The sequence below is a fragment of the Aquila chrysaetos genome, chromosome 18, assembly GCF_900496995.4.
Source record: "Aquila chrysaetos chrysaetos chromosome 18, bAquChr1.4, whole genome shotgun sequence".
In the NCBI taxonomy this organism is placed as follows: Eukaryota; Metazoa; Chordata; class Aves; order Accipitriformes; family Accipitridae; genus Aquila; species Aquila chrysaetos.
In genome coordinates, this window is record NC_044021.1 from 4,035,452 (window position 1) to 4,061,873 (window position 26,422).

The 26,422-nt window shown below is 40.2% G+C and overlaps 1 protein-coding gene across 6 annotated transcripts in view; it reads left to right on the forward strand.

Moving 5' to 3' along the window:
* Nucleotides 1-26,422, forward strand: part of TRIO (trio Rho guanine nucleotide exchange factor) — a 257,834-nt gene that overhangs the window by 229,796 nt on the left and 1,616 nt on the right. For 4 of the 6 annotated variants that reach the window (XM_030041600.2, XM_030041603.2, XM_030041601.2 and 1 more), the window contains exons 38-56: nt 1,190-1,338; nt 2,090-2,156; nt 3,606-3,709; nt 4,346-4,415; nt 6,499-6,588; nt 7,211-7,303; nt 7,940-7,990; nt 8,211-8,288; nt 9,140-9,331; nt 10,233-10,410; nt 11,263-12,032; nt 16,248-16,495; nt 17,316-17,454; nt 17,798-17,825; nt 18,614-18,776; nt 20,820-20,941; nt 23,415-23,493; nt 24,134-24,334; nt 24,771-24,909. In XM_030041600.2, coding sequence (XP_029897460.1) covers nt 1,190-1,338; nt 2,090-2,156; nt 3,606-3,709; nt 4,346-4,415; nt 6,499-6,588; nt 7,211-7,303; nt 7,940-7,990; nt 8,211-8,288; nt 9,140-9,331; nt 10,233-10,410; nt 11,263-12,032; nt 16,248-16,495; nt 17,316-17,454; nt 17,798-17,825; nt 18,614-18,776; nt 20,820-20,941; nt 23,415-23,493; nt 24,134-24,334; nt 24,771-24,909 — 2,961 coding nt within the window. Of the gene's footprint in view, nt 1-1,189; nt 1,339-2,089; nt 2,157-3,605; nt 3,710-4,345; nt 4,416-6,498; nt 6,589-7,210; nt 7,304-7,939; nt 7,991-8,210; nt 8,289-9,139; nt 9,413-9,448; nt 10,208-10,232; nt 10,411-11,262; nt 12,033-16,247; nt 16,496-17,315; nt 17,455-17,797; nt 17,826-18,613; nt 18,777-20,819; nt 20,942-23,414; nt 23,494-24,133; nt 24,335-24,770; nt 24,910-26,422 lie in introns of those variants that run through there. The other 2 variants (XM_030041604.2, XM_030041605.2) reach the window with 2 other exon arrangements.

Here is a 26,422-nt window from a genome sequence, read left to right on the forward strand (position 1 = left end):
ATGAGAAATTTTAATTTCTATTATATATTTCCTCATTCAGAAAGACTTACACTTCACTGCATGTTATTGCATGAAAGAATTACTGCACTCTGTTAGATTATTAACTTTGCTTTTTACTTCTTTTGCACCAGAAGTGTGAATAAGAAGTAATCTATGGGAAAATTCAACACAGGCTTTTGTAAATGGAAAGTTTGATAGTCAGTGTGTCTTTCAGGCAGCCTAGCAGTGCATATAACTTCATGATCCATGCATATAGTCCCTGGTGGAGATGTTCTCATTTTACAGTTTTAGCCAAGGGTCAGCTTCCCTGGGGTTTTGGGCCAGTCGTATCATTATTGGGTTTTTACTTTTTGTAGGGAAAGAAAAAAGATTACAGCTGAACCCCACCCTGGTGAAGTAAATGTGTCTTGCATTAAAGGCTGTATCACATGCAAGGAAAATGTGATACATAACTATAGCTTGATCCAAGATTATGGACTTGAATTAAAGAAGTCCAATAAATATTTCATAGAAGCTTGTTCGTGTTATTTCTCCATCTTTTATACAAACAGAAGCCTGTGGAGCCCATGCAAGGGAGACAGTGTATCTGGCAGAAGAGACAGGGACTCTTTCCTAGGATCCAAACTGTCATGAAGCTCAAAAGCAACATTGACAGTGTAGAAGTCATTATTTTCTTCAATGAGTCAGTATTTTGGTTAGTTAATAAGATAAACAAAATGTCTGACAAAGAATGCCACTTCTCTTGTGTTAAAAAATGTAACACCCAAAGAATCTCTTTTAAAGATGTCCTATTTATTGTTGAAAGTAACTTGCATATGCCAGAACTGAAGTATGACAAATATAATTTGATCCCTGACAATAAGCAAACATCTGTGTAGCTTCCACTATAGAAGTACTTACATCCTGAGCAGCATAGTCTGACTTTTAGCCCTTGCTGCTTAAACCAACTGATTTCCTTTCCTGAGAAGAAAAGACTGACATATCTCAAATGTGCTTCTTTAAGGTTAGGTTCTCTGTCCTGGAAAGCCAAGTTTTTGGCTGCTTTCCTGGAAGCTTGAGACCTCCTTTGCCAAGATACAGTACAATAATTGATCTCCCATAGGTTCCCATGTACATCTGCATGTAAATGTGTCTTGTGAGTAAAGGGGAAAGAAATCATTGTTGCTGTCTGTCTTGAACACCTTCTCAGGCCCTGGAGGACCGTCCGAGTTCCTTGTTGGTAGATCAAGGTGACAGCAGCAGTCCATCCTTCAACCCTTCAGACAACTCCCTTCTCTCCTCCTCATCACCCATAGATGAGATGGAAGAAAGGAAATCCAGCTCCTTAAAAAGACGACAGTAAGACCATATTTTCACTCCATTTTTTACAGTGTTTTGAAGAGAGAAATGAAATGTTTAAAAAAACGTCCGTTTTGAACTGGCAGCAGAAGCTGTTAGTCTGAAAGGGGGAGGACTTGTGTTAGGTGGCAAGCATGTAGTCACATTATGCAAAGAAAAATTTTTTTCTCAAACATTAGTGGCAGTTTCAATTTCCTGTGATTTTTAATTTTAGTCATACCTGTGTTTGACTTCTGTCACATGTCAGTCTCAGTTATTCAGGAAGATGCTGATCTTTAAATGTTCAGAGGGCTCTTAGGTTTCAAAAAACTGGTCATTCCCCTTGTTCTGTTCCACCGCACTCTGAAGTTCTTTATGTAGTAGTAAAATGTTACCATGGTAGAACAAAAACATGCCTGGTTTCAAAACTACTTAAATCTGTGGGTAGAAATAGCAGTTTGTATACTTAAGAGTCTCCAGACCAGAGACATAATAGCATTTTATTTTAAACACTAGTTAAATGTTTAATTTTAATGACACATGTAAGAAAACATCTGACTTTAGATAAACAGAAGCAAGCCTGCTCCAGTTCCAAAGTCAAAGCAGCATCTTGTTTAGAAAGAATGTGCATTAATTCACATTAATTATGCAACTCCGCTTATCAAGCATATGTGACGGCAAATGTGTAAAAAGTTGTATGCCATTAATCCTCTTTAAGAATCGGTTTCATTTTTTAATGAAATATGTGTTCACCATTTTCTTTCCATTGTAGCTATGTCTTACAGGAATTAGTGGAGACAGAGCGAGATTATGTACGAGATCTGGGCTATGTAGTTGAGGTATGATGTTTTTTCATTCTCTTGATTTTTTTATTTTTTTTTTTTTTTAAATATGGTACTGACCAGCTGTGTAGCTTGAACCTCACAATTTTTTTCCAAACAACACACAGGAAGAAACTGAAAATGTGAATGTTTGCATCCTGAGTTTTCTCTCCTGCAGGCTTTTAACATATTAGAAATATTGCATCAAATCTTACCGCCTTCTTTCTTTCTGTTACTGTGTGCCACCTTATTGTTCTTCTGAGGAGTGTAACTCTGTCATTTTTTAAGATCACTACCTCTGGCCTAATGGTATCTGAGACTAGTTGGTTTTATTTAGCACAACTAAATTAAAAAAAGCATTGTCGCTCAGCATATGGAGCAACTATCCTGGATTTGAAAGACTTGCTTCCTCTCCGTCTGCTAGGCTTCCCTTAGACTTCCTAGTTTCCTCTTCTGCAAAATGAGGTAACATCATGCATCTCCCTTCGGTCTTCAGCTGCCAACAAAATGTGTTTGGAAGAGTAGAGAGAATGAGTGTGACAGTGAATTTCTGCCTAACAAGGGTCAATTCTTAAACTCTGTTTTAAAAGGAGGGAGGGAAATAAAGATTGGCATTGTGGTGGCCTTTTTACAGTGTTTAAAGGGTGCATTGGAAGGCTATGAACAGGTAATTCCTGGTGAAAACGCTAGACATCAAAACATAAACTTTGCAAACTAAAACCACACCTAGCTAATTAGAAATAGAAGTATTAGGAAAAAACAGAAGGAATAGAGTTGCGTGAATATTACAAAATTTAAAAACACTCCCAGCTCTAACTATGCGATAGAATTGCACAGTGAGACAACTATCTATACACCAAAAAAGAGAAGATGGGACTATGAGAAAATGTAAAAGGAACTTTACTGCAGCCAGAATGCTTGCTAGTAGAATTGCTGTTCAGGTTTTTTGGCATTAGGTTTGCTCGTACCGCAAGTAGTAGTCCATGCAGCGCAGTCCCGCGTGCAGCGCAGCTGCTTTCTTCCTCAGCGCACGCTGGTGTAGGGTTAGTGTGGATGGCTGAAATAAGAAACGCCGAGCAAACGAGCGCAGAAGCCAGTTCAGCGGCACTGACGTGTGCTTGGTAACAGCCCTACCTGGCAAAGCATTGCAGCTGCTTCACACAATAAAGGGCTGTAGAAGTTTCCTCTACGCTTTGAGTCTGTTCACGCAGGCTAAATTAGCGAGAGTGAATTCATCTTTCTAGCACTGGGCAGTGTCGTGTAGGCAACCTCAAGCTAATTTGTGATATTTTGTGTCTATGCTCTATGTTATGCTATGTTACGCAGCAGTTTTTTGGTTTGGTTTTGTGTCCCAAGCAAGCTGTTGTCATGGGCAATTTGGACAGCTTCTGGGAAAAGGGGGTTTAAAAGAGAGCTCACTTTTTTTAAGTTAAAACGTCCACAGTGAATTTCCTTGGACTCTTGCAGGGTTATATGGCACTTATGAAGGAAGATGGCGTACCTGATGACATGAAAGGCAAAGACAAGATTGTATTTGGAAACATTCACCAGATTTACGACTGGCACAGAGAGTACGTATTAACTTGAAAAGCATCTGCTGAACAATTCTACCTAAAAAATACCAGACTGACTTTAAGAATTATTTTTTTTCCTCAAATATTCAGATACAAGGTGAATACAGTTGGTCTTGTGCTTTGAGTTGTAGATACTGTAGATTCAGCTTACAAATGTTGGTATGAAGATTTGCTTTAAACAAGGATGCTTATATATAGCAAGTGCTTCAACTGAGAATCTGTAGTATGGATAGTATTATGTACAGAAGTTTGTACATCATTTGAGGCTTTGTTTTCAAAAATGTTTTCTCTAAGAATTCAGTCCAAAGAATTTGTTAGGGGTTAGCATGGCAGTATGAGCGCCTTAGGCATTCAGACTAGGAAGGAGAAAAGTTTCAATCAGTATATGAAATTAAAGAATTTTATTGATGAACACCAGTATTTTTTCATCTTGGCATGGATTCAGTGTGTCCTTTTGGAGATCTATATTAAAATATTATACTGTTAACAGTGTCATTTTGGACATACATTAATATCCAAAGCTGCTGATAGGGGACACAAAGTGGACCTTGCAGTAAGACCATTTTGCCTTGCAATTAGCTGTTGCTATAGTGTGTGCTATCAGAAAAAGGTACTTATTCTGTTTATGTTCAGCTTCTTTTTAGGAGAGTTGGAGAAGTGCCTTGAAGATCCAGAAAAGCTGGGATCTCTGTTTGTCAAGCATGTAAGTGCAAACATCTCTGTTGGCAAACCCCTATTGCTGCTACTGACCAACATGTTTGATTATTAAGGATTTATCTACGGTACAACACGGTTAAGAAAGTGTTGTAAAATACTCATCACTGTGAGAGGTGGAGAGATAGCTTATAAGAGCTTATAAATAGACTAAATGCTCTAGTTTTTGTCCCCAATATCTTCCTGTGGAGAGGAAATATGAATGAGGGTCCCATTTCTCAATTCAGTTCCAGTTCTGTGCAAGGCAATTGTCATTTCATATGACACCTGCCTTCTAATCCCAGATATCCATGCAGTACTGTGGAACATAGGAAACAAAAATAGGAAAGAGGCGCATTCTTCTTTCCAGTTTCAGTGCATTCTGTATCCTTTCCCCTTCTGAGAATCACAGTAGTGGTTGAGAATCCTCCCTCTTCACTTGAAGAAGAAATTGAGAGTGCCAGAAATTCAAGATGTTTCATTTTAGTCCAACACAGTACCCTTTATAGCTTTATACAAGTCCCTGGTTTTCCACTCTTCACTTGTTTATTAAAGGAATGACCATGTGATACGTGTGGATATTATAATACTTCGGAAAGAAATCGGATAAACTAGTTATCTAGAAACTAGATATCAAAATTCAGGACACATCAGACATGCCACTAATCAATCATTTTCGTGTCTCTTTGTGTAGAAATACAATTTAATATCTGTTTGAGATGACATCTCAAGGTACTTGAAATCACACAAGACAGCAGAAGGGAAACTTGCCTGCTAAATATGATCGTTTGCACAAGTGTGCAAAGACTGAAGACAGACTGGATTAAAGCAGATTTAATGGGTTTCAGATTTTCCCTGTGCTCTGTGTTTGAAGTCAATACCAGGGTAGCAAAAGAGCACAGAACCAAACATTAATGGAACAGCGACAGTGGAAGCCAGAACTAATTCCTGGACTAATGAGGAGGAATGAGCTGTTTCACTTCTGAGGGATTATTTTTTTTAAAAAAAAAAAAGGCATGGGGAGAGGGGAGAGTTCTGGCACTGGTAAAATGGGAAACCTGGAGGAAGTAACTCTCCCTGTTTCTGATTGCTGTTTTACTTTCTCCTGGTGTATTTGTGACTGAGTTGTCTTTGAAAGGCACCCTTACCACTCCAGATGGAAAGGCAAGCTGTGATGCTCTTACAACATCCTCTAGCAAAACCCTGACTATCAGCTAGAACATGACGATTCAGTTCCAGCTCTTAATCATGTTCTGTGTCCTTTTCAATCTCCATCTTATTCTTCCTTTTTTGCTTTCCATTTGTCTTCACTGGTCAGAACTCCATAAGCCTCTGAGCAGCAAAGCCTCTAATGGCAGACTGATCCTAGCAAAATGATAAGAAGGATTTTGGAGTAGGTAATAGACATATATGGTATGTCTGTGTTTCTTAACCAGCAAGGTCAGTAATCAAGAATGAATCTTAAAGGCTGAAGTTGTGCTCTCTCTCTTTTTTCTTTGTTGCCTTGGTGTTTAAAGCACATGCACAAAATACAGAATCAGAGTTAAAAAATACTAGCACCACCATTTCCAGGCTACATCACCTATGTCCCCACTCAAACTGCAATAGGACAGCTAATACTAAAGAGAAGACTTGAGAGGTTTCTCCTAACTACTCTGTACAGCTAAACAGGAAGAGGTCATTATTCTAATATACCAGAATAATAATCAGATTATTAAAATTAAATAAAAAAGAATGACATTTCAAAGGCTCTATCCATTGCTCTTCCTAAAAGAAAAAGATTACCATTCCCATAGTTAATTTTGTTGTGGGACGGGCTGAGCTATCATCTCTAAACACCTGTTGTTTGGGAGTATTTATAACTGTGGCAATTTTTTGACTTATGTTGCCTTTCTTAAATCATCGTGATATTCCCAAATAAATGTGTTTTCAGATCTGTAATTTCTGCATATGTAGCTGCTTCTTTTCCTCCAAAGGACCTTTTTAAGTTCATACTTTGGAACAGCTGTACTTCTTAAAATAATACTCCATTTCAATCTGGCATGGTTTTTTTCTTGACGATGATGTATCATTCTCTATCTTTGTTCCTCTAGGAGAGAAGGTTGCACATGTACATAGTTTACTGCCAAAACAAACCAAAGTCTGAGCACATTGTCTCAGAATACATTGATACGTTTTTTGAGGTAAGTTCCTGAGAGACGATATACGCAAGGTGAAGGATGTGTATAAATCATAAGCGTTATCAGATCTGTTGAACAAAACAAAACGAAACAAAAAAAAGGCAGCACATATGGTTGTTACTGTTTTAAATGATAATTTCTTGCCATTTCTGTTCTGATTTCTGAAGTCTGATACAGGCTCCTAGAGATGCATTAATCTCTAGGGGAAGAAAACTAAAGTTTAGGTGTAAGATATTAATTTATCAGTAGAGTCTCATCCTCACTAGCCCTAGCCCAGGCAGTTAACAGTGCTTTTTATATGAAGTGGCAATTTTGGATGAGCAAAGATCACTGTCAAAAATAGTCTATATACAGCCTATGATTGAAAAATTACGTTTCACTATATAATCTTTTCAAAAAAAGATAGGGAAGATGCGCAGAGAGGGGAATACTTTGGAAACAAAGCTGATACAGATCAGGGGAGGGACTCAGCTTTTGCTAACTGAAGATTAGATTCTGCTCTGACTTCTGCCTATATCTGCTGTGATAGCCATTAATAGTGATATATCTTGCTGTGTTTCTAATTCAACAAAACAAAGTTGTTTCTAACTGAATGAACAAAAAAATGTTTGTTTTACAACCTCAGGATCTAAAGCAACGCCTGGGCCACAGACTTCAGCTCACAGACTTGCTAATAAAACCTGTGCAGAGAATTATGAAATACCAGCTGTTACTAAAGGTGATGTTGAGATGAATGATGTAATATATGTGTTAACGGATATGTTTTCTTTCTTAAATATCGCTGATGCTTTTCCACCTTCCTCACAAACAGAACCCAGATTAGTAAGCAGTGTCATATGATTGTTTTCTGAGCATATTCAGATAGTTATAAAAATTGCAGTAAAGAGCTTGGTCAGAATTTTGCTTTGTCTTTTAACAGTTAAAGACCAAATGAACTCAAGTCAGTGACATGGAAATGTTTAGAATTTGTACCAATGTCATATGAAAGGGAGAGGGATCTCCCAACTGTTTTCAGATGTAAATGTGATATGGGTTGTTGGGACTCATCCCAACTTTCCCAATCTACACCTGCAATCATTTTAATATCACATAAAAGTTTACTGAAGAGCAACCCTGTATATCACAGAGGTCATTGCATTAATACATGTTCTTGTATGAGCTAAATCAAAATAGTGAATAAATCTTAAAAAACAAGAAGGGGAAAGCACCCAGCAAGAAGCTTTAAAAAGAAGATTTTTCTATGTGTCTTCTGCAGTCTGTCATTCTCTGACAGAGGATAGCAAGTTCAGATTTTCTAAGATTTCTCTGCTGATTAAAGAGAAAAGAGCTCATATTGTTTTTTTTCCTTTTTCAGGACTTCCTCAAATATTCTAAAAAAGCTAATCTTGACACAACAGAACTAGAGGTACTTGAGACATTTTCTCTTAGTGATTTGAATGCTCTTTACTCTGAACTTCTCTTGTTTTGACAGAGTCACTTTCCTTTTCTGATCTTCTTGAGAATGTGATTAGAAGTGTTTACTTTTCACATTTCTGTTCTAAAGCAACTATAGCAAGTGAAACAAAATTTTACACTGCTAAGTCATTTGGAAAATAAAGCTTTGACTTTTTATTTGTCTTGAACAGAGAGCTGTAGAGGTCATGTGTATAGTACCAAAACGGTGTAATGACATGATGAATGTTGGCCGCCTGCAAGGATTTGATGTAAGTTGGCTGCAGTTTTGCTTGGAGTTTTTGTCAGGTTCTCTAGAAATTAACCATTAATGTCATGGGGAGAAATGAGGTAGGGTGCTCCCTCACTATGGTTAGCTGGTGCAAAAAGCAGTAAATGAAAAATCAAGTCTTAGCCCTGCCAAGGACTTTTTCCTGGGAAACTTTACCCATTGTGTCAGTCACGCTAGGTAAGTCCTTCTGCAAAATCTAGGAAGCTCTGGTGTTATTACAGTTCCCTTATTGACTAATGACTTGCAAAATAGTGAAGTAATCAGTTATCAGCAGGTAAGGAGGCCTGGCTTCAGTAGTGTAGAAGAAGGAGAAGTTGCTACGGTCAGTAAAGTACCTGAGGCAACTGTAGCCCTTGTTTTGTGAAGTCTAGAAGGGACAGAAATTGGCTGTTGAAGCAGTATGCATCAGCCAGACGCTAGTCACATGTTCTTCTTGTAAAGCCCTTTCTGCTCTGCAACGCAGGTATGAACTTGAATTCTTCCCCTTTTCGGCACCCTGGAAGACTTGGGAAGAATATACGAGTTACTGTGGAAGTTACTGAGAATAGAGAGATGAAAGCCTTAGTGTTAAAAGCCTTAAACTGCAGTATGAATTGAAAAGGGTAGAGTGGATTTGGGTTTTTTTTTTTTCCTTGATGATGTTTGTTTTTTGAGAAAGGGCACAAGAATATCTTGTGCATAGGAGGATCAATGAGTACGTAATGGTCAGTGACACGCAGAAACTGGGAAATATACAAAGCTATTTTGGCATGAACATGTACTCAGAAAGGTTGATTGGGAAAAGAAATGAAGAACTGCACTAAATGCGTTTCCCCTTGCCTCTGTGTTTAGGGTAAAATCGTAGCCCAGGGTAAGCTCCTGCTCCAGGACACATTCTTGGTTACAGACCAGGACACGGGACTTCTGCCACGCTGCAAGGAGAGACGGGTCTTCCTGTTTGAGCAGATTGTCATTTTCAGTGAGCTGCTAGATAAAAAGAAAGGTTTCTCCATGCCCGGATTCTTGTTTAAAAACAGCATCAAGGTAACTGTTGCGTGTGAGCCTTTGCGTCCCCTGCACAAACTCTGCTAAGGTAACAGTTTCTGATCCAGTGTGGAGTCACTAGTGACATCTAGATGTGCAACCATAAAGCGCAGTGAGGTGTCAGTCATTTCCTGAAATTACTTCCTACTGAATTTGTGCTCGCTCTGATAAACGGAAATCTTTGGATCTCTGCCGCTTCCCACGTGGAGCATACCAAAACGGGTGTTCTTGTGCAAAGCCAGACAAGCATTCACAAAGAGTTTAGTCTTCAGCTCTGTGCTGTGGGTACACCACATTGCAAAGTCATTGCAAATAAGGATAATAACTCTATACGTATCCCTTCTTTTGAGTTTCAGCTGAAATCAGTCCAAGTGTGTAGGTAACATTTGTAAGTAGTGCCACCTTCTTAGACATGTCAGCTCTTCCTCAAACACAAAGGGTTTACCTCCACTTCAAGCTTTCCCTGAAACAAAAACTGATGATATTAGGGCCACCAGCCCTCCTCCCTGTGAAGCGTTTTGAGTGGACCCGGCTTCCCTTAATTCACCTCGGTGCTCTGCCTGCCAGCTGAGCATCCTCTTTAGTGCTGGCTGGACAGACGGCCTGTGGTAGAGCTCCATAGCAGGCTCAGCATTTTAAATAACACAAAGGGAGAGTTGAGGGACGAAGGAGAGCATTGGGCCACACTGACCAGCTGGAGATGGTTCAGGCACTGTGTGTCAGTAAGCTGTACAGTAATCCTTAGTTTACTGTAATCCTTCATTTCATGGTATTGTTTTCCTGAAGGAAAGAATGGTCATCATTTGAAGATCTGACTCTGAGCTCCTAAGCAAGAGATTTTAGAGGTATGTTTCTCATAAAATACATGAAGTAAAATTCTCTTTTTTTTTTTTTCGTGAAGGTGAGTTGCCTTTCCCTGGAGGAAAATGTGGACAGCGATCCATGTAAATTTGCACTAACATCAAGAACGGGCGATGTCACGGAGACCTTTATTTTGCATTCTGCCAGTCCAGGAGTCCGCCAGTTATGGATCCACGAAATTAACCAAATTTTGGAAAACCAGCGCAACTTTTTAAATGGTAAATTATTTTCTCTCACTGAAAGTTCATAATTGAACGACTTCTCTCTCATCTGTTGTTTCTTGGCTTTGAGACGTTTTGCAAGTTTCCTTTTTCCTGAGCTAATACAGAACAGTTGGGGGATATGTGCCGCATTTCTGCTTCAGAACAGATGCTAGCATTTATTGTAAGAGTGGTAGTCTGAATTTACATAGTGTTCTCTTGGTGAAATTTTCCAAATGTTTTGTAGGAGTGAATCAAGATTGGCACCATCCGTTGAGGTGGAGAGTTTGTGTACCCCTTTTAAGCAAATGCAAGCCTTTAAAGGCTAAACCGAAGTGGAATTTTGAGCATCTATCCAGAATATGTTTTGCTTGTGTTATTTTGGTGGCCGTTGTTGTCACATCTTACCGTGGCAACAGCATTCAGGTTCTGCAGGAAAAACGTAGAAGACTCTAGTGTCTGCTGTGACACTAGAAGGTTCCTGCTATATTTTTGTGTCCATCAGTTGTTGCCTCAGTCTAGATTTTTTTTTTTTTTAAAGAGTTGTAATGGGTGGAACAACGAGCTGAGAATTCGGAGTAATACCTGTTTTTTCCCAGCTTGTCTGCTGACTGACAGTGTGATCCTAGAGGAAAACATTTCTCCCTGGTTTGATTTTTCATCTTTAACAGAGGTAGATATAGCGGGTCATGAAGGTGTGATATAGAAAAGTGGCTTGAGGTCTACGGCATGACCAGCATCGCTAAGGGAATTTATCTTATTTGAACAGCACTCCCCTTTTGCCAGCAAACATGTCTTTTTTTCAAACTGTTCCTGTTCCCTTTCCTGCCCCCCTTTCCCTGATCACCTCCCCTCCCGCTCCCATTGCAGCCTTGACGTCCCCGATCGAGTACCAGAGGAACCACAGCAGCGGTGGAGGCGGCAGCGGGAGCAGCGGCGGTAACAGCAGCGGCCCCAGCAGCTGTAGCGGCATCCCCAGCTCCAGCCGTAGCCGGCCGTCCCGGATCCCCCAGCCTGTCAGACACCATTCCCCAGTCCTGGTCTCCTCTGCAGCCTCGGCCCAAGCAGAGGCAGACAAGATGTCAGGTATGTCCATTCACAATCTCTCCCTGCCACACTACAACTCCTCCTTAGAAACTGGCCCGAGCCAGCCAGACAGGCACCCTCCCAATGCAGAACCGGACGGTCCTCAGAGAGAAGCTGAGCAGATTCCCAAGATGAAAGTTATTGAAAGTCCCAGGAAGACCGCGGGAAACGTTTCTGGCTCAGCTGATGGAGCCCAGAAGGACTCACGCGGAAGCTCAGAGGACAGTCGATCGAGAAACAGCATAGGATCGCTGACGCTCGGGAAGCCAAGGCCGGGAGCCATCTCACCACTGAACTCTCCTCTCTCCACGACTTTCCCTTCTCCTTTTGGCAAAGAAACCTTTCCGCCCAGCAGCCCCCTGCAGAAGGGCTCCTTTTGGAGCTCCATCCCAGCATCCCCCGCCAGCCGCCCTGGCTCCTTCACTTTCCCTGGGGACAGTGACTCCCTCCAGCGGCAGGTCCACCGCCACTCTTCACACAGCAAGGACACAGACCGCATGAGCACATGCTCCTCGACCAGCGAGCAGTCAGTTCACTCCACCCAGAGTAATGGGGTAAGAGCGGAGCACCTCTGTCCTGCGAGCTCTTCTAAAACCTTCCCATGCTCCCTTTCTGTGCGTTACCATCGCTCTCCGTACTAACTTCTGGCTCTCCGGTGCTGTACTGCTCTGAAATAATCAACTGTTTGGATATCTTCTGCACATTAAAAAAACAAAACTCTCTACCTCTCTGTGTATGTATACATACAAAGATGGGTATGTATACAGACACAAAAGCAACTGCTAACATTAGATGCAATTTCTGCCTCTGCTGAAAACATAGATCACTAGGCTGATACGTACTAACTTGCTCTCCTTGCTTTTTTCGTCTCTAATTTGAAGGCACATAATTAACATGCTGAAGCGTGGCAGCCAGAGCACCTTGGGGTATGCATTGCGGCCAGCACTTAAATCTGACTTCGAGATTTTGGCAGATTGCCTTGGGGCTTTTTTCCCTTTCACGCACAAATCCGCCACCATTGTCCTGTCGAGGTTTAACTTCGTGGAGACATCTACAGTATGTTCCCTGGGCTGCTTGATTTTTATTTTTTATTAATTTATCCCCCCCCCCCGCCTCCTTTCAGCCTTAGTTGATGTACAACATTCTCTTTTTTAATCCCGTGTCTGATCAAGGAAGCTTCCTGCAATCCACTCAAAATAGGCCGACAAAACCTAGCTAAAATAATCCTCCTTCTACTACAACCAAAACAAATAGCGGCTCCACTTGGCTTTTCTGCTTTGTAAGAAGAACTGGTTTAGGGCATCTGGAGATTCAACCCGTTAGTATGCACTTGGTGTGTTTGTGCGGAAAGCTGGGGTGTCAGCAGAATCCAGATTCGCTGTAATAACGTCCACCAGGAAAATGCAACACAGCAATCACAGGGGCATGTGCAAATATAAAGCAAAAATTGCCAGGCACTTGCCATGGATGTGGTAGGCAGGCTACGGTGCCTTTCTTTTTAAACTCGCATTTGATTTTTCTCTCACTAAGTGTTGTGTTCACGAATGTTTGTTTTTCCGTTCTCTCACAAATAGTATGCAATACCAATTTTGCAAATCACCTAACTTGCCGGACCCTTTTTAAATGCATGCGTTTCTTTATAGAACTGTTTAACACACAGAGCTTTCTTGACTTCTTAGTTCTTACACTTACTTTTATAATAGCTTCAGAAGAAAAAATTATGCTTTGCATGTATTGTATTTTTATCCTGATCCTCCTTCAGATTTTCATTTGGTTTAGCTCTGTCTTGTGTTTATCTTCAGTCTAGCAAAATGTGATGATAATATAATATCTGGGATACTTTGAGTATTTTGCAATTACTGTGTGGTATGTGAATCAAGATGGTGGTACTTTTTATATGCAGAGAAGACGTGCATAGTATTAATTGATGTCGTTCCATTAAAAAAAGAGAGAGGGAGAGACGGGGTGGCACTGATTTTTCAAAACATTTGAATTTTGATACTGTCTCAGCAAAGACACACACCGCTGCTTGTTTTTATCTTACTGTAAAACGTAGTATCTGAATGCATGCGTTCTGCTTCACAACTATGTTTCTTTTAGTTTGGTATTTGAGATGGGTCATAATTCTTCATTTATAACCTCATTTCTAGACCATACTTTAGCAGGGTTTCACACCACATTCAACAGCTAGAGAAAATGGGTTGTCAAGGTTTATTTTGATTTAACCATTTGTGTGTGTGTGTATTTACATGCACATATGGTCAAGGTTGGTTACTTATGGAAAAGTGACTTCTAAGAAGAAGAAACAGGAATTGGTTTCGCTAGTATTTCAGAAATATGGGAGGAATTTTTTATATTTTGATTGTAAATCCTTCTCTAATCCCATAATTGAGGTCAGTGATGACCAGCAGAACTTGCAGTAGAAAAACATTGACTGTGCAAGAACACTTACTTCCTTGCAAGGCAAAAGAAAAGGCTGTCTTTCTGTGGTGAGAATAAATTCTGATATAAACACATTCACAAGAATGTTTGTCACTTAGTAGTTACCAGACACTTGTTTATTCAACAGATTTATCTGTCCTTGTTGAAAATAAGAAATATTCAGAGTTTAGTATGATCCTTCAAGACTGAACTATTAAAAAGAAATGTTATGTTACAGGAAGGTCAGTCCTGCAGTGATACAAATTCTGCTGCATGATGAGAAACAGTATGTTCAGGAATGGGGGAGGGGGGGCAAGGTTTGGGGCTTAGGTTGGTTTTACAACTTCAGCCTTCCCTTCATCTCCCCCTCTAAGTCTAACAGAAGGAGTTAACAAAAGCAGCTTTCTCTGAATAGAGTTGGTTTTCACCTAGCTAAAAGAATCTAGCAAGTTGTAATCTTAAACAATGACTGAAAATGAGACTGGGTTTATGGTTCTACCATTCCCGGTTTGCCTGAATCATGGGAAGGGCTTGCTAATACAAAAGAACGTGCAGACAGTCCTCTCAGCCAGACAAAATGAGTTCTCCCACTGGAAATACAGCATCTGGAGTTAACATAAATATCCTTTAGTAGAAATACAATCCAGGATGAGATCTTTCTCTCTGTAGTAGCATTTGCTTCATCATCCTAATAGGGGAAAAAAGACAGAATGGACTTGAATCACCCAGTTGAGTAAAATAGTCCAGCTAGAATAAAACGTACAGACTCACTGGAAACCCAAGCATCAATGTGCTGAACATGCTATGAATGAGTAATCTGAGGCTGTTCCTTTCCAAATGCCTTGGTTCCTCAGCCAAAGCACTCGTGGGGAAGCACAGGCACCGAGACGGGGAGTCACTTGTTCACGGCGATTAGCAGATTGGAAGAGAACGTGGTTTTCAGGGCTCGCGGTGTACCATGCTGTCCTCTGAGCCCTGCTGCATCTCCTCAACACTGAGGGGAGAAATATTTGATGGTTTTGAGAAAAAAGGTGACCCTGTTTTAAGCCTGTGCGCCAAGTTTTCCGCTCACTGCTAGCACATACGTGGTGCTAACGTGTGGTTATGCTATATAAGTGATAGTAGTCTCCAGCTACAACTAGGTACTGATTTCCTTCTTCAACTCAGCTACTACTAAGCAATAGCGAGCCCTCGCTGATAGTGACCTGAAACGGTCTGAAGTAAGAACAGAGACAAAAGGCAGGCACATACACATACACGCCTCATGCCCCATCATTAATAGGCCATCCACTTTGGGTTTAACTTGTTTCAAGAAGGAAATCACTTCTTTCAGGGAATAGGTTGCATAGTCTGATAATCGATATCACACTCCCATTTATTAAACCTCATATGAGAAATGCATGCAAATGGACAAAATGCATCTTGCTTCTAAAAAATAATAATTACCAGTGGATTCATGGCCAGGAGAAGGCTTTTTGTTCTGAAATGTAGTCTGACTTTTAATGTATACCTGATCAGCCATAATTAGCTTTCTGCAAATGCTCGATGGGGAAACAAACAACAGTCATGAACGCTAGCTGAAAATGTATGATAAACAGCTAACAACACTCAGCTATCGTAGTCACTAATCAGTTAGAAGCGAGACTTCCAGCTTTATTCTGATAGTCCAGTGGGCCTATTTTCCCCAAGAAATGAGTCATTTCTTATTTCAGTAATTTACCTCATCCTGTGCATTGAAAGGACTAAACCTGATCACACAGATTCAACCAGGGACAAGCCTTGGGGTTTTGAGACACACTGTCAAAAGCCTATTTTGTTCTTTTGTACCTTGTCGTGTTTTGTGTGCAGAAGGCTGGTGTCTGAGACCTGACAAATAGTGCTAGGAAAGACTCTATGAATTTTTCGTTGTTGGAATTCCCAGTGTTTATGAGGTGATGATTATGATTTTGAAACTGCACCTGTAAAACAATGAAAAACTGTCCTATGTGCTGTACTGTAGCTTTGTTGCCTGATAAAGATGGGAGGTTCAGTGTCTGAGCTTGAAAGGAAGACCAGATCTGTGTATAAACTGACTCTTAGTTAAAGGAAGTAATCTTGAGTAAAAGTAGCGGGAATAAATTTCTGCAGCAGCTGTACGTGAAGGTATTCAAAGATCAAACTAATTTGCACAAGATAAATAGACACAGGCGGCTTTCGAAGAGAAATCCTAGCTCTTTTCTTTGACTGCAGATTAAGTTATGTGGATTATGCAGGTAACGTAGCAGGCCAAGAACAGCCTGTCTTCTTCATGAACTTTAAACTTGATTCTTTTTTCCCCCCCTCTTTCTGCTCCCAACTGACACTTGCAGAGTGAAAGTAGCAGCAGTAGCAATATCTCCACCATGCTGGTGACACACGATTACACGGCAGTGAAGGAGGATGAGATAAATGTCTACCAAGGAGAGGTCGTGCAGATTCTAGCCAGCAACCAACAGAACATGTTTTTGGTGTTCAGAGCCGCCACCGATCAGTGCCCCGCAGCCGAGGGCTGGATTCCCGGCTATGTCTTGGGGCATACCAGTGCAGTCATCATCGACAACCCTGATGGAACCATCAAGTGAGTGCCTGCGTGTGTGTGGAAGGGGAGGAGGAAGAAAAACTTCCAATTTAGACAAGGCTTTGAACCTTATAAACCAAAAGTGGACGTGATCTTTGAGAAATAAATGAACATCAAGCAGAATGAGTACTTGGCAGGTCCCATAGCAAACTTCAAAATACAGCCTAGTAAGAAAGAGCCCAGAAGCACATATTCTTTATTAAAAAGCTGTAGTAGTGCAATCTTCTGGGAAAAGATGATGATAAAAGAATACCTGATCTAAGAGCAGCAATAGTTACTGGTTTATTTAATAGAATGAGTTATCAGGCTAGACACCTCTGTTTAGGAAAACAGTCAGGCAATTTTTGTTCCAAGTGAAATGAGATTTCAGCGTTCCTGGATCTCTACTTCGTGCCACAAACCTATTGAAAATGACTGGTTGTGCTAGGAAGATTTCTCTCAAATCTGCAATGGGAGAAATTATATCAAAGTTCTTAGCGCTAAAGCTTTATGTAAAGCTTCTATAGGCGATATATGATACAGATTTTATCCTGATCATTGCTCAGTTTGATTGACAGTTTGTATTTTCATATAGAAAGTTTACCATTCAAGCAATGTTTTCAAGAAATACTGAACTACAGACTGATCTTATTAGCTTGCTTACAGTTACAACCAAGGGTAGCATCTCTTACGGAATACGTAATGTATTTCATTTCAGTATGCTTTTTTACAGTGAAATAACATTTTGACATACTTTTCCAATGCCTTTTGAAACTAGAGAGTATAACGCATAACCTGGAGGTGAAAAAAAGTTGATCAAAGTTTAATGTTCTATATTCAGGAAGTCAACGTCTTGGCACACAGCACTCCGTTTAAGGAAGAAATCTGAGAAAAAAGATAAAGACGGCAAAAGGGAAGGCAAGCTAGAAAATGGTTACCGCAAATCCCGAGAAGGACTTGCCAACAAGGTTTCTGTAAAGGTCAGTGTTACAAAGATGTAGTAGTTTCCAAAAGAAGTTTTGTTGGGATTTCTTTAAAAGTAGCTTCTGTCAGAATTTCACATCAAGGAATTAGAGGGAACAGTGGGTTTAATGGGCAGTGTTTGCCAAATCTGAAAACAGGAAGATATAATCTTGGAGCCTGCAAGCGTGATATAGCATAAAGATACTGCAGAAAGAGTAGAGTGGTGCAGAAATTCTGGTGTTCAGATGTTTCTTGGATCTTTGTGGGTATAGCTAACTTCGACCCATTGCTGTGCTTTGTTTTCTACCATTCCTTATTAAAGGTTATCAGGACATTAATTCTTTAATTTCTCCTTTCCAGCTTCTCAACCCCAATTACATTTATGATGGTAAGTTGCTTTAATTTTTAAAAGTTGCAGTAAATATAATCTGATTAAAACATTATTTACTTTGTTTAAATTTGCTTGATATGAATTATGTCAGGAACTGAGTGTTTTCTATCAAAATATACCTAGGCCCTTTTTGGATAAGGGAGACAGCTAATGAAATACATCTTTTTTTTTTTTTTTTTTTTTTTTTTTTTTTTTTTTCCTTCAAAACAACAAGGCCAGGACTTGGAGCGGCTTCATTTTTAACCTTGCACCCTAGCCTCTCCAGTGCAGAGGCTGATCAGGACAAAGATCACGGCCCTCTGGGGTCAGAGCCAAACTGGGGTTTCATCTTAATACACAGAACCAAACTTTTTGAGTTTCACCTGTGAAAAAGGGAGAACACTACATACAGTGCCTCAGTGGATGAGTGAGGTGTTTTGTGTTCCCTTTGCAAACATAGCTGGATATAAAGATAGCCCAGCTGAGCACATCTTTAAAGACTTTTCAGCGTAGCGTTTCCTTGGCTTGCCGTAAACAGGGTGTTTGGTTCACATGGTAGGCTTCAAGGTTATCCGTGGCACAGCAGTAGTGTTGTGTCCAAGTTCACGCGGAGAAAAATTCACTAGCTCTGCAGAGCCCCGGCAAGTGGCCTAACCGTGGATGTGCTCCAAGAGTAGAGGGGTGGATACACCTTGGAAATTTAAAGTACCATACTACTTTGTCTAATAAAGAGAGAGAGTGCTAGGAATAGAAAAGCAAATTTATTAACTTCAGTTGAGCTAATGCCATTAATTTCCTTTCTCCAGTTCCCCCAGAGTTTATAATACCATTGAGTGAGGTAACATGTGAGACAGGAGAGACCATCGTGCTTAGGTGTAAAGTCTGTGGTCGCCCCAAGGCTTCGGTTACTTGGAAAGGTCCTGATCATAATACACTGAGCAATGACGGTCATCACAGCATTTCGTACAGGTACAGTAATTTGTGTAATGTTCTACAGGAACTGCTGAAACTGTCACATTTTCTATTTGCACCCTTGGTACAGGATAGCTTTTTGCTTGGAGGCATAAAGATCGGGTTGCCCTCAAACAGAAATATTTCGCAGCTGAGATTTTCTGGAAATGTCGTGTAACTTCTGTGTATGGCTGGGGTACCCAAATGTCATATTTGGTTGATTTTTAAAAAGAAAAGAAAATTCAGCTGATATTTCTGATTAGCTATTGCAGAAGCCATTGTGGTTCTGTCACGCTGACCTAGTGCTTGAACCAGAACAGTATGTTGTGACATGCCGTCCTGCCAATCCCTTATTTCCATTGGTAGCACACCATCATTTTTGAGGAAATGACTGCTTTCAGATCACACTATAGTATTTTTGCAAAGAAAAGCCTCTGGTTCCTACTGGCGTGGCAGTGTCACTGTCTTCAGTGTGAAGCATGGAAATCAACGTTTTTGTCTGTATTTAGCTTTGCTGTGATAGAATGTAACAGACTAACTGGTAACTCAAACAGCTGATGAATAAGAGAAATTGCTGTATTTTGGAATGTGAAACTGCATATTAGAAAAGGTTTTTTTTCTGAAGAAGCATTCTTTTATATACAGAAAATGTTGTTTAATGAGTAATTTCAGTCTGAAGAAATGTCGTCTTTATGAATTAAGCTCTCAGTTCAGAATGAAGGGGGGTTTTGTGAAAACTTTCTCATTAGATAGAAGAGTATGTCATTTTCTTAGAGGTTGTGTGGTATGGTCCAACTTACCTGCAAACTTGATGGCATGTTATATTGTTCTTTTTTACCTCCTGCTGCTGCTGCTTTTTCCTTTTCACTGGGTATAATTTTTTTTTTTATGGGGAGACAGAGGTGTTGTGGCAGCTTTGTTACTGCATCCAGGACTGTTGTGAGATGAGTAAGAGTTAGAATCACTGGGTTTAATTCACTGTGATTCATTACTGTTACAGAATTATATCCAGTAAATCATGTTGGCTGTGGCTGACAGATTTTTAGAAATAATAATCATGAAGTGTTCTCTGAGTGGGGAGGGGGGTCATCTTCCTGTGTTCCTAAAATTTACATTCTTTTTTTTCCCTGAAATTAAGTCATGTGGTGAAGACCGTAGCAAATAATTTTTGGTTCTGTCAGTCAAATGACTTGCTGTTACTGGGATTTATCCAAAGGAAAGCAATAAGAATGATAGAAAATCTTGAAAACATGCCTCACTGTGAAAGAATAGCACAATGTTAGCGTTGTTTTGAGCCTAGAAGTGAAAAGTGTAGGGAGGACTTGCCAAATATTCACATTTGTAAGAGGGTTTTGCAAATAAAATTATGTGCTGTTCATGTCCACAGCAGATAGTCAAAAAGTACTAGAAATGAATTGTGCAGAGGAAGATATAAGTAGACATTTAAAGACAAACTGTCAGACAAAAAGAGTGGTTCAGCAGTGAGAAAGATTAAGGAAGAGTCTGCAAAATCTTTCTCTTGTGGTCTTACATAGCTTCTTGCTGTCTCTGTCCCAGAGCAGAGGGAAAACTTCAGTCCTTTTTAGTTTCCTCCCACCCTCATTCTCCCAGATTCTGAGGTCTGTGGTGAGGAGTGCCTTTTGTATTGAAGGGGGAGCCCTCTCTTGCAAGGGATGAATGCTTTGAAAGTACAAATGTTAGATCAGCTTCTATATGGTGGGAGTCAGGGATGGACGCTAACCTTTCAGAAGGAACAATGATGGATGGTTGTCTCGATACGGCTTCTCATAATTTGAAGGAAGTAGAGGAAGCATTTGATTTTTCAAACACACAGTGAGGATGTTCTTCTAATAGTCTCTAGGACATTCCAAGATACTTGATGGACACCAGGTGTTCTGGTAGATGCTTCTGAAATGGCAGGGACAGGCTTAGTAATGTTTGTCCAGAGAGAGAGAGAGAGAATAAGAAATATTAACAGTATCAATCTAACTTTGTCTGATTTCCACAGTCGAAGGTCTATAAAGTGAATATGAAGTTAACAGATGCCATTGTGTTTCCCAGTGACTTAGGAGAGGCTTCACTGAAAATCATTGGCGTCACTGCAGAAGACGATGGTATCTATACATGTATAGCTGCAAACGATATGGGTTCGGTTTCATCTTCCGCCAGTCTACGAGTTTTAGGTAGGCCTGTCTCTTTGCTTTTTTTTATTCAATTACATTCAAAGTGTCTGGTACCCATAGTCCAGGAAAAAGAAAACCCGTCTTTTGGGCATCCCTTTGTTAAAGGAGTATTATAATAAATCTTTTCACCTGTGATATATTACTTGTTTCAGCAGAAATAGATGCACTTTTAGGATGTAACTAATTAGAGGTTCATACAGACAAGATGCCTACATGGTATGGTCAACGTGCGTTCACCTTTTCTCTCAATACTAGTTCAAACATAATATGATAAAATCATAGTTTATCATCTACATTCTTAGTTTAGTCTCAATGAATGTTACTATGCTAACATGTATAATTTCTAAAGTGTACAGATAAGAAAACAGTAGCATTGCTCTGTATTTTAATACGCTCCTTTTGCTTGAATTGTAAAGCCACAACGTTTAGGAGAACATAGAACTATTTCTTGTCTTTGCATCATGGATCTACACTTAAATTACATTATTTCAGTACCTGAAGTGAGGCAACCTGAATGTTTGTGAGAGAAGGAAAAGGAAATCTGCAAAGATTAAAAATGCCTGTGTTTTGGAGGCAGACAGCAAAGGAAGAAAAAACATCTTTTACTTGATGTGTTTGATGGCATAGTGATAAGTTTTGGTGTGTGTTTGTACATTCAGTCATTCTTAAGTGTTCAGGATCCTCCATTTTTAGAAATAGGGAAAACATGGGGACGCAGCAGGTTAGTAGGCTTTCTTACATGCAGTTTATAACAATTGATGCTATCTGCATCCTTTAATCTGTTCAGAGGCCCATATATTTATCCATTGGTGAGAATTAATTAATAGATTTTAGGTGGAATGGCTCTGTCTCAAACTGACTCATATAAAAGAAAATAAGATACGAAGTGCTGCATTCTGTCTTTGTACGTCTGTCGCAGCTGATATGGGGACTTGTACGGTTGTCCCGAACCTCTCCAAAATACGTTCGTTCTTCCGTTTTTTTCAAAAAAACTTAGCCATTTTTCTGGAATGTTGAAACCAGACTGTGAAAGACGTGTCAATTCCAAAACCTCATCTGAAATTTTGGGGGTTTATAATCAGTGCTGCCACTTTGAGCTCTGCCTGTTGGCAGCCACAGTAAGTGCCTTACTGCCAGCATATGGAGGTGGTGATTATTCCCAACACTTTCTACTCACCAACCCAAGACAGCCCTAGTTAAGCCCCAGGATGGGTGTGTTGCAGTGTATAAAAGAGGCAGAAAATAAAATTTTGCGCTTTACACTAATGTTTCCTGAAAAATAGAGCACTTTTTTCAGGTAGCTGCGACACTGTCTGATCACTTCCCCCCCCCCCCCCAGCAGCAGGTGTATTGTTGATAATGAGACATAATGTAAGATAGCTATTCTTTTTGTTGTTTCCTTCAACTTGCCAAGGTTACTCATTCCTGTACAGACAGTTCCCACTGCACCTGAATTAGTTCCACTATAGAATTTGTTCTGCTGCATTGGCCAGGCTGCTTTGGTGTGTAATCCAGTTTGTCTTCCTGCCACCCTGTGTCATACAGGGATTAACAGGACGGGGCGATTCCACTGATAGTATCTCAGCCAAGGAAACTTTCTAGTCAGGGGAGTAAAAAGCTCGTGATGGACAAGGATCAGTGTGAAACTGTGTGCTTTAAGGAACTAGTGTAATGAGTGTCCTTCCTACACCAGTACTGAAGCCCAAAACCATGATTTGGCCAGAATCAGAGTCACCGAAGTCTTGTAGACTAAACTACCGTCTTTCAGCCACAGTCCTTGGTCTTACTGACCCTGTCTAAAAGCAAGTGTTCAATTTTCAGTCAAAACCAAGGGAGAATTTGGTATGTCTTGGTTACTCTGCAACTAGACTCCAAAAGACGGGCAGCTGTATTTTGCTAGCCCTTCTACTCAGCCCTACCAATACTTCTACAAAGAAGTTCTGGCCCCAGTTTTTCTGGGGCCATCCTACCCTTCATTTCCCCAGTCTGTAAGAGCAAAATGAAAACTCTAAGGCTGTAGCATAAAGTTTGAAGATCAAACTACAAAGTCTTTTTCAGTCCTTTGGACTTGAAGGACTTGTCGTTTGATTGTAGTAAATTCTCGTGCATTATCTTGTGCAAAGAGTAAAGAACACTCTGCCTTCTGTTGCTGTAGTAGTCTTCATAAACCATCAATGAAGTAGTTGATTACAGGAATTATTTTCTTTCTGAGCTGCAAGAGGATGGACAATATGAGGCCGTGAGTTGCTTTTCAGTACGGACACCCTCAGCTTCAAAAGAAAGATGATAGGGGCCAGTCTGACTGAGGCAAATTCTTCCTGAAATCTATTCCCAAACTGAATACGAAGTCCAAATATTTCTCCTTCTGCAAACATCTGAAACAATACATTGGTTATAATGACAATAATTTAGTTCCAAGGAGGATCTGAGTATATTAAATTTTGGCCATACTGTCCTCCTCTTTTTTTGGTAGGTCCTGGAAGTGATGGGATCATGGTAATCTGGAAGGACAACTTCGATTCCCTCTACAGTGAAGTGGCTGAGCTTGGCAGGTGCGTTCTGTATGGTGATCTCCAAAGCTGTCTATGTCAAAATATTAACTTCTCTTTCAAAAAATTGAAATTCTCTTTGAAAAATACTTATCATATGAGCCTAAAAGGCTAGAATTACATTGGATTAAATAGAAATAAGGAAGCAAAAATTTTACCAGCACTAGATGGCACTGCATAAACAGAACGTGTTTAGGCTCGAGTGGTATCATAGATTAAGGGATTATTTTTTTAAGCATGCCTTACAGTGACTGACACTGCTTCTGTAATGAAGCTCTCCTAAACGTTTTTATTTAGGGTATGAAAATTACAGACAGAAAAAGTCTGAAAATGGGCAAAATAAGTCACATAGAATATACATTTGTCCAACTTAAGGGTGACCTTTGAAAGCCGGATACTACTCTGACTTGAGTTCTCTGCAAATGCGATAAAACAGATCTCTCTCAGGAGATAATTATTTATGCAGACACGTTTTGTAGAAGATGCATGCTCTGAAAACTTCTCATTTATGTCCAGAAACTGCTCTGTGAGGGTAGCTTATTAGAGATGTAAAATCAGATCTCACTCAGGATATCCTTCAAGGTAAAAGTAAGTCCTCAGTGCAACTCTGGGTTAATTCTTTTCTTTCTGTATTGTATTCCAGGGGCAGATTTTCTGTCGTTAAGAAGTGTGACCAGAAGGGAACCAAGCGAGCAGTAGCCACTAAGTTTGTGAATAAGAAGTTGATGAAGCGAGACCAGGTTACCCATGAACTTGGAGTCATGCAGAATCTCCAGCATCCCCAGCTCATTGGCCTTCTTGATACCTTTGAGACCTCCACCAACTACATACTAGTGTTAGAAATGTGTGTAGACTCTAACAATATCTGTAAAATGTGATCTCTACAGCTGACTTTCTGGGGCATTTATTAGTGGTTTATGAATACGGAACTTTAAAATGTCGTAGAAGTTTGAAAACACCTAAGTAAAATATTGCAGTTTTCTAATGCTGTTATTAAAATGTTGAGTTTAATACTCAGAAGGAAACAAGTTGAGATATTAAACTGATATGTGGATGATTATCTTAGTGTGAAGGTCCAGGAATTATTTTGTATCAAGTAGTTGCACAAGTGAATTAGGAATGTTGTGTAGCTTGATATCAGATCTCCTCTTCATACCCTAGTCCTCTGTCTCTTAGGTGCTGCAGGCTACAGTTATTCCTGTAGTCTATGGCCTGTTAGGTTTTTCTTTCAGTTCTGATATATGGATTAATCCAAAATGTAACCCTTCTAATTCCAATAGGGCTGACCAGGGTCGCCTTCTAGACTACGTCGTGCGATGGGGAAACCTCACAGAAGGGAAGATCAGACTCTACCTGGGAGAGATTCTGGAAGCCGTGCAGTATCTTCACAACTGCAGAATAGCACATTTGGACCTAAAGGTGAGGAGTGAATGGGATTCCTGGCAGTGTGCGCCATTCCAGGCATAAAAACCTCCGTCTTCTAGGGAACTTGCAGCTGGGAACATAGAACTGTGAATTGCTTTGAGACTGTATGAAGGGTATGGGTTGGGGCTCCATCCCCAAATGCTTTAGATGACTCATAGCCAGTAAAGCAGAAAATCTGAATTCCTTGTGCTTTCTCCTTAAAGCTTGCTGGCCCTGTGTGGTCCTATGTGCTGGAAATAATTGCTGACAGGAACAGTTTTGTTTGATTTTTATTTATTTATTCATTTATTTATTTACTTTCTGAGAAACTTGCAGCAGAAATCCATTTCTTTCTCAAGAAGCGCAGAGTTTGTTGTGAAAGAGACTGCTTTTCCTCTGTTCCTGCAAATCTTTGCACTTTGAGGGCTGTGATATCTATGTGAATGGTACTTCTTTGGGCATCTGTTCTACCCTTTGAATTTTACTTGAGCTGCAAGGATTTGATGCATTCTAGTAGGAAAAGCTATATAAGAAGGTCTTAATGTGAATATTGATTAAAAACTTAGTCTTTACACTTCTTTTTTCTCCCCACCTGTATTTGAATAATAAGGGATTTTAGCATTGACAAGTCGTCTTTCTAGGGAGGTTCTCTTTAGCCAGAAGGGGTCACAGTGAGAAAAAGCAAAAAGAGCTGGCATCTTCCTTCCTCTTACTTCTGTTTTCCGAGAAGAACCAGTCTGGTCTGCATACCATGGAGACCCAAAATTTAATCTTTTCTAGTGCTCTATGGAGTTCACCAGTCCTTTTTCCAGTCTCAGGGTACATACAAATGAACTAATTAAAAACTAGTTGTAGGTAAGTCACTCTTATTTTGCTAAGATCACAGCTACAGCAGCAGTAGCTTCAGAAATAAAACCATAAAAATAATTCCACCTCCAGCTCACCAATAGTGGGGCAGCCATGTGCATCCAACAGGACCTGCTGCTGCCATAGTCTCATAAGAGTGTTTGACTTCCATCTGTACAGCTGTGTTACATTAAAGAATCACCATGTAAAGCTGAATTCTGTTGAAAGCATCATGAAAATTCGGACAAGGTCTTCCAATCTTTAAATGCAAGGGTTTTGTTGTCTCTCTGTCATAAAGCAAATAGAGCAGTTGCTTTATTCACCCTCTATTTGTAATTGCCGTTCTTTAAGCTTAAGTTCCCAAACACAGGTTCCTGTGAAACTTTGCGGAGCTGCTGTTGTGAACATCTGCAGTATTATCCGGCAGAACTATATTTCCTGCAAAAATTATAGTGCCAGCAGCTAAAACGCATTCATTGCATACTGTGGTTGGCAAGAAACTGCCTGCCGGTTGGTCTGGGGGAAGCTGTGGCAGGACGGCCTCGGAGCTCTGCAGAGCTGGCCTGCAGCAGTAATCCTTGCAGCGTGCAGCTGTTTGTTACCTTCTTGAGCCGACAGCACTGGCTGGGAAACAGTAATGTTGGAGCTTTACATGTGTGTTAGACTGACTTGAAAAAAAGAC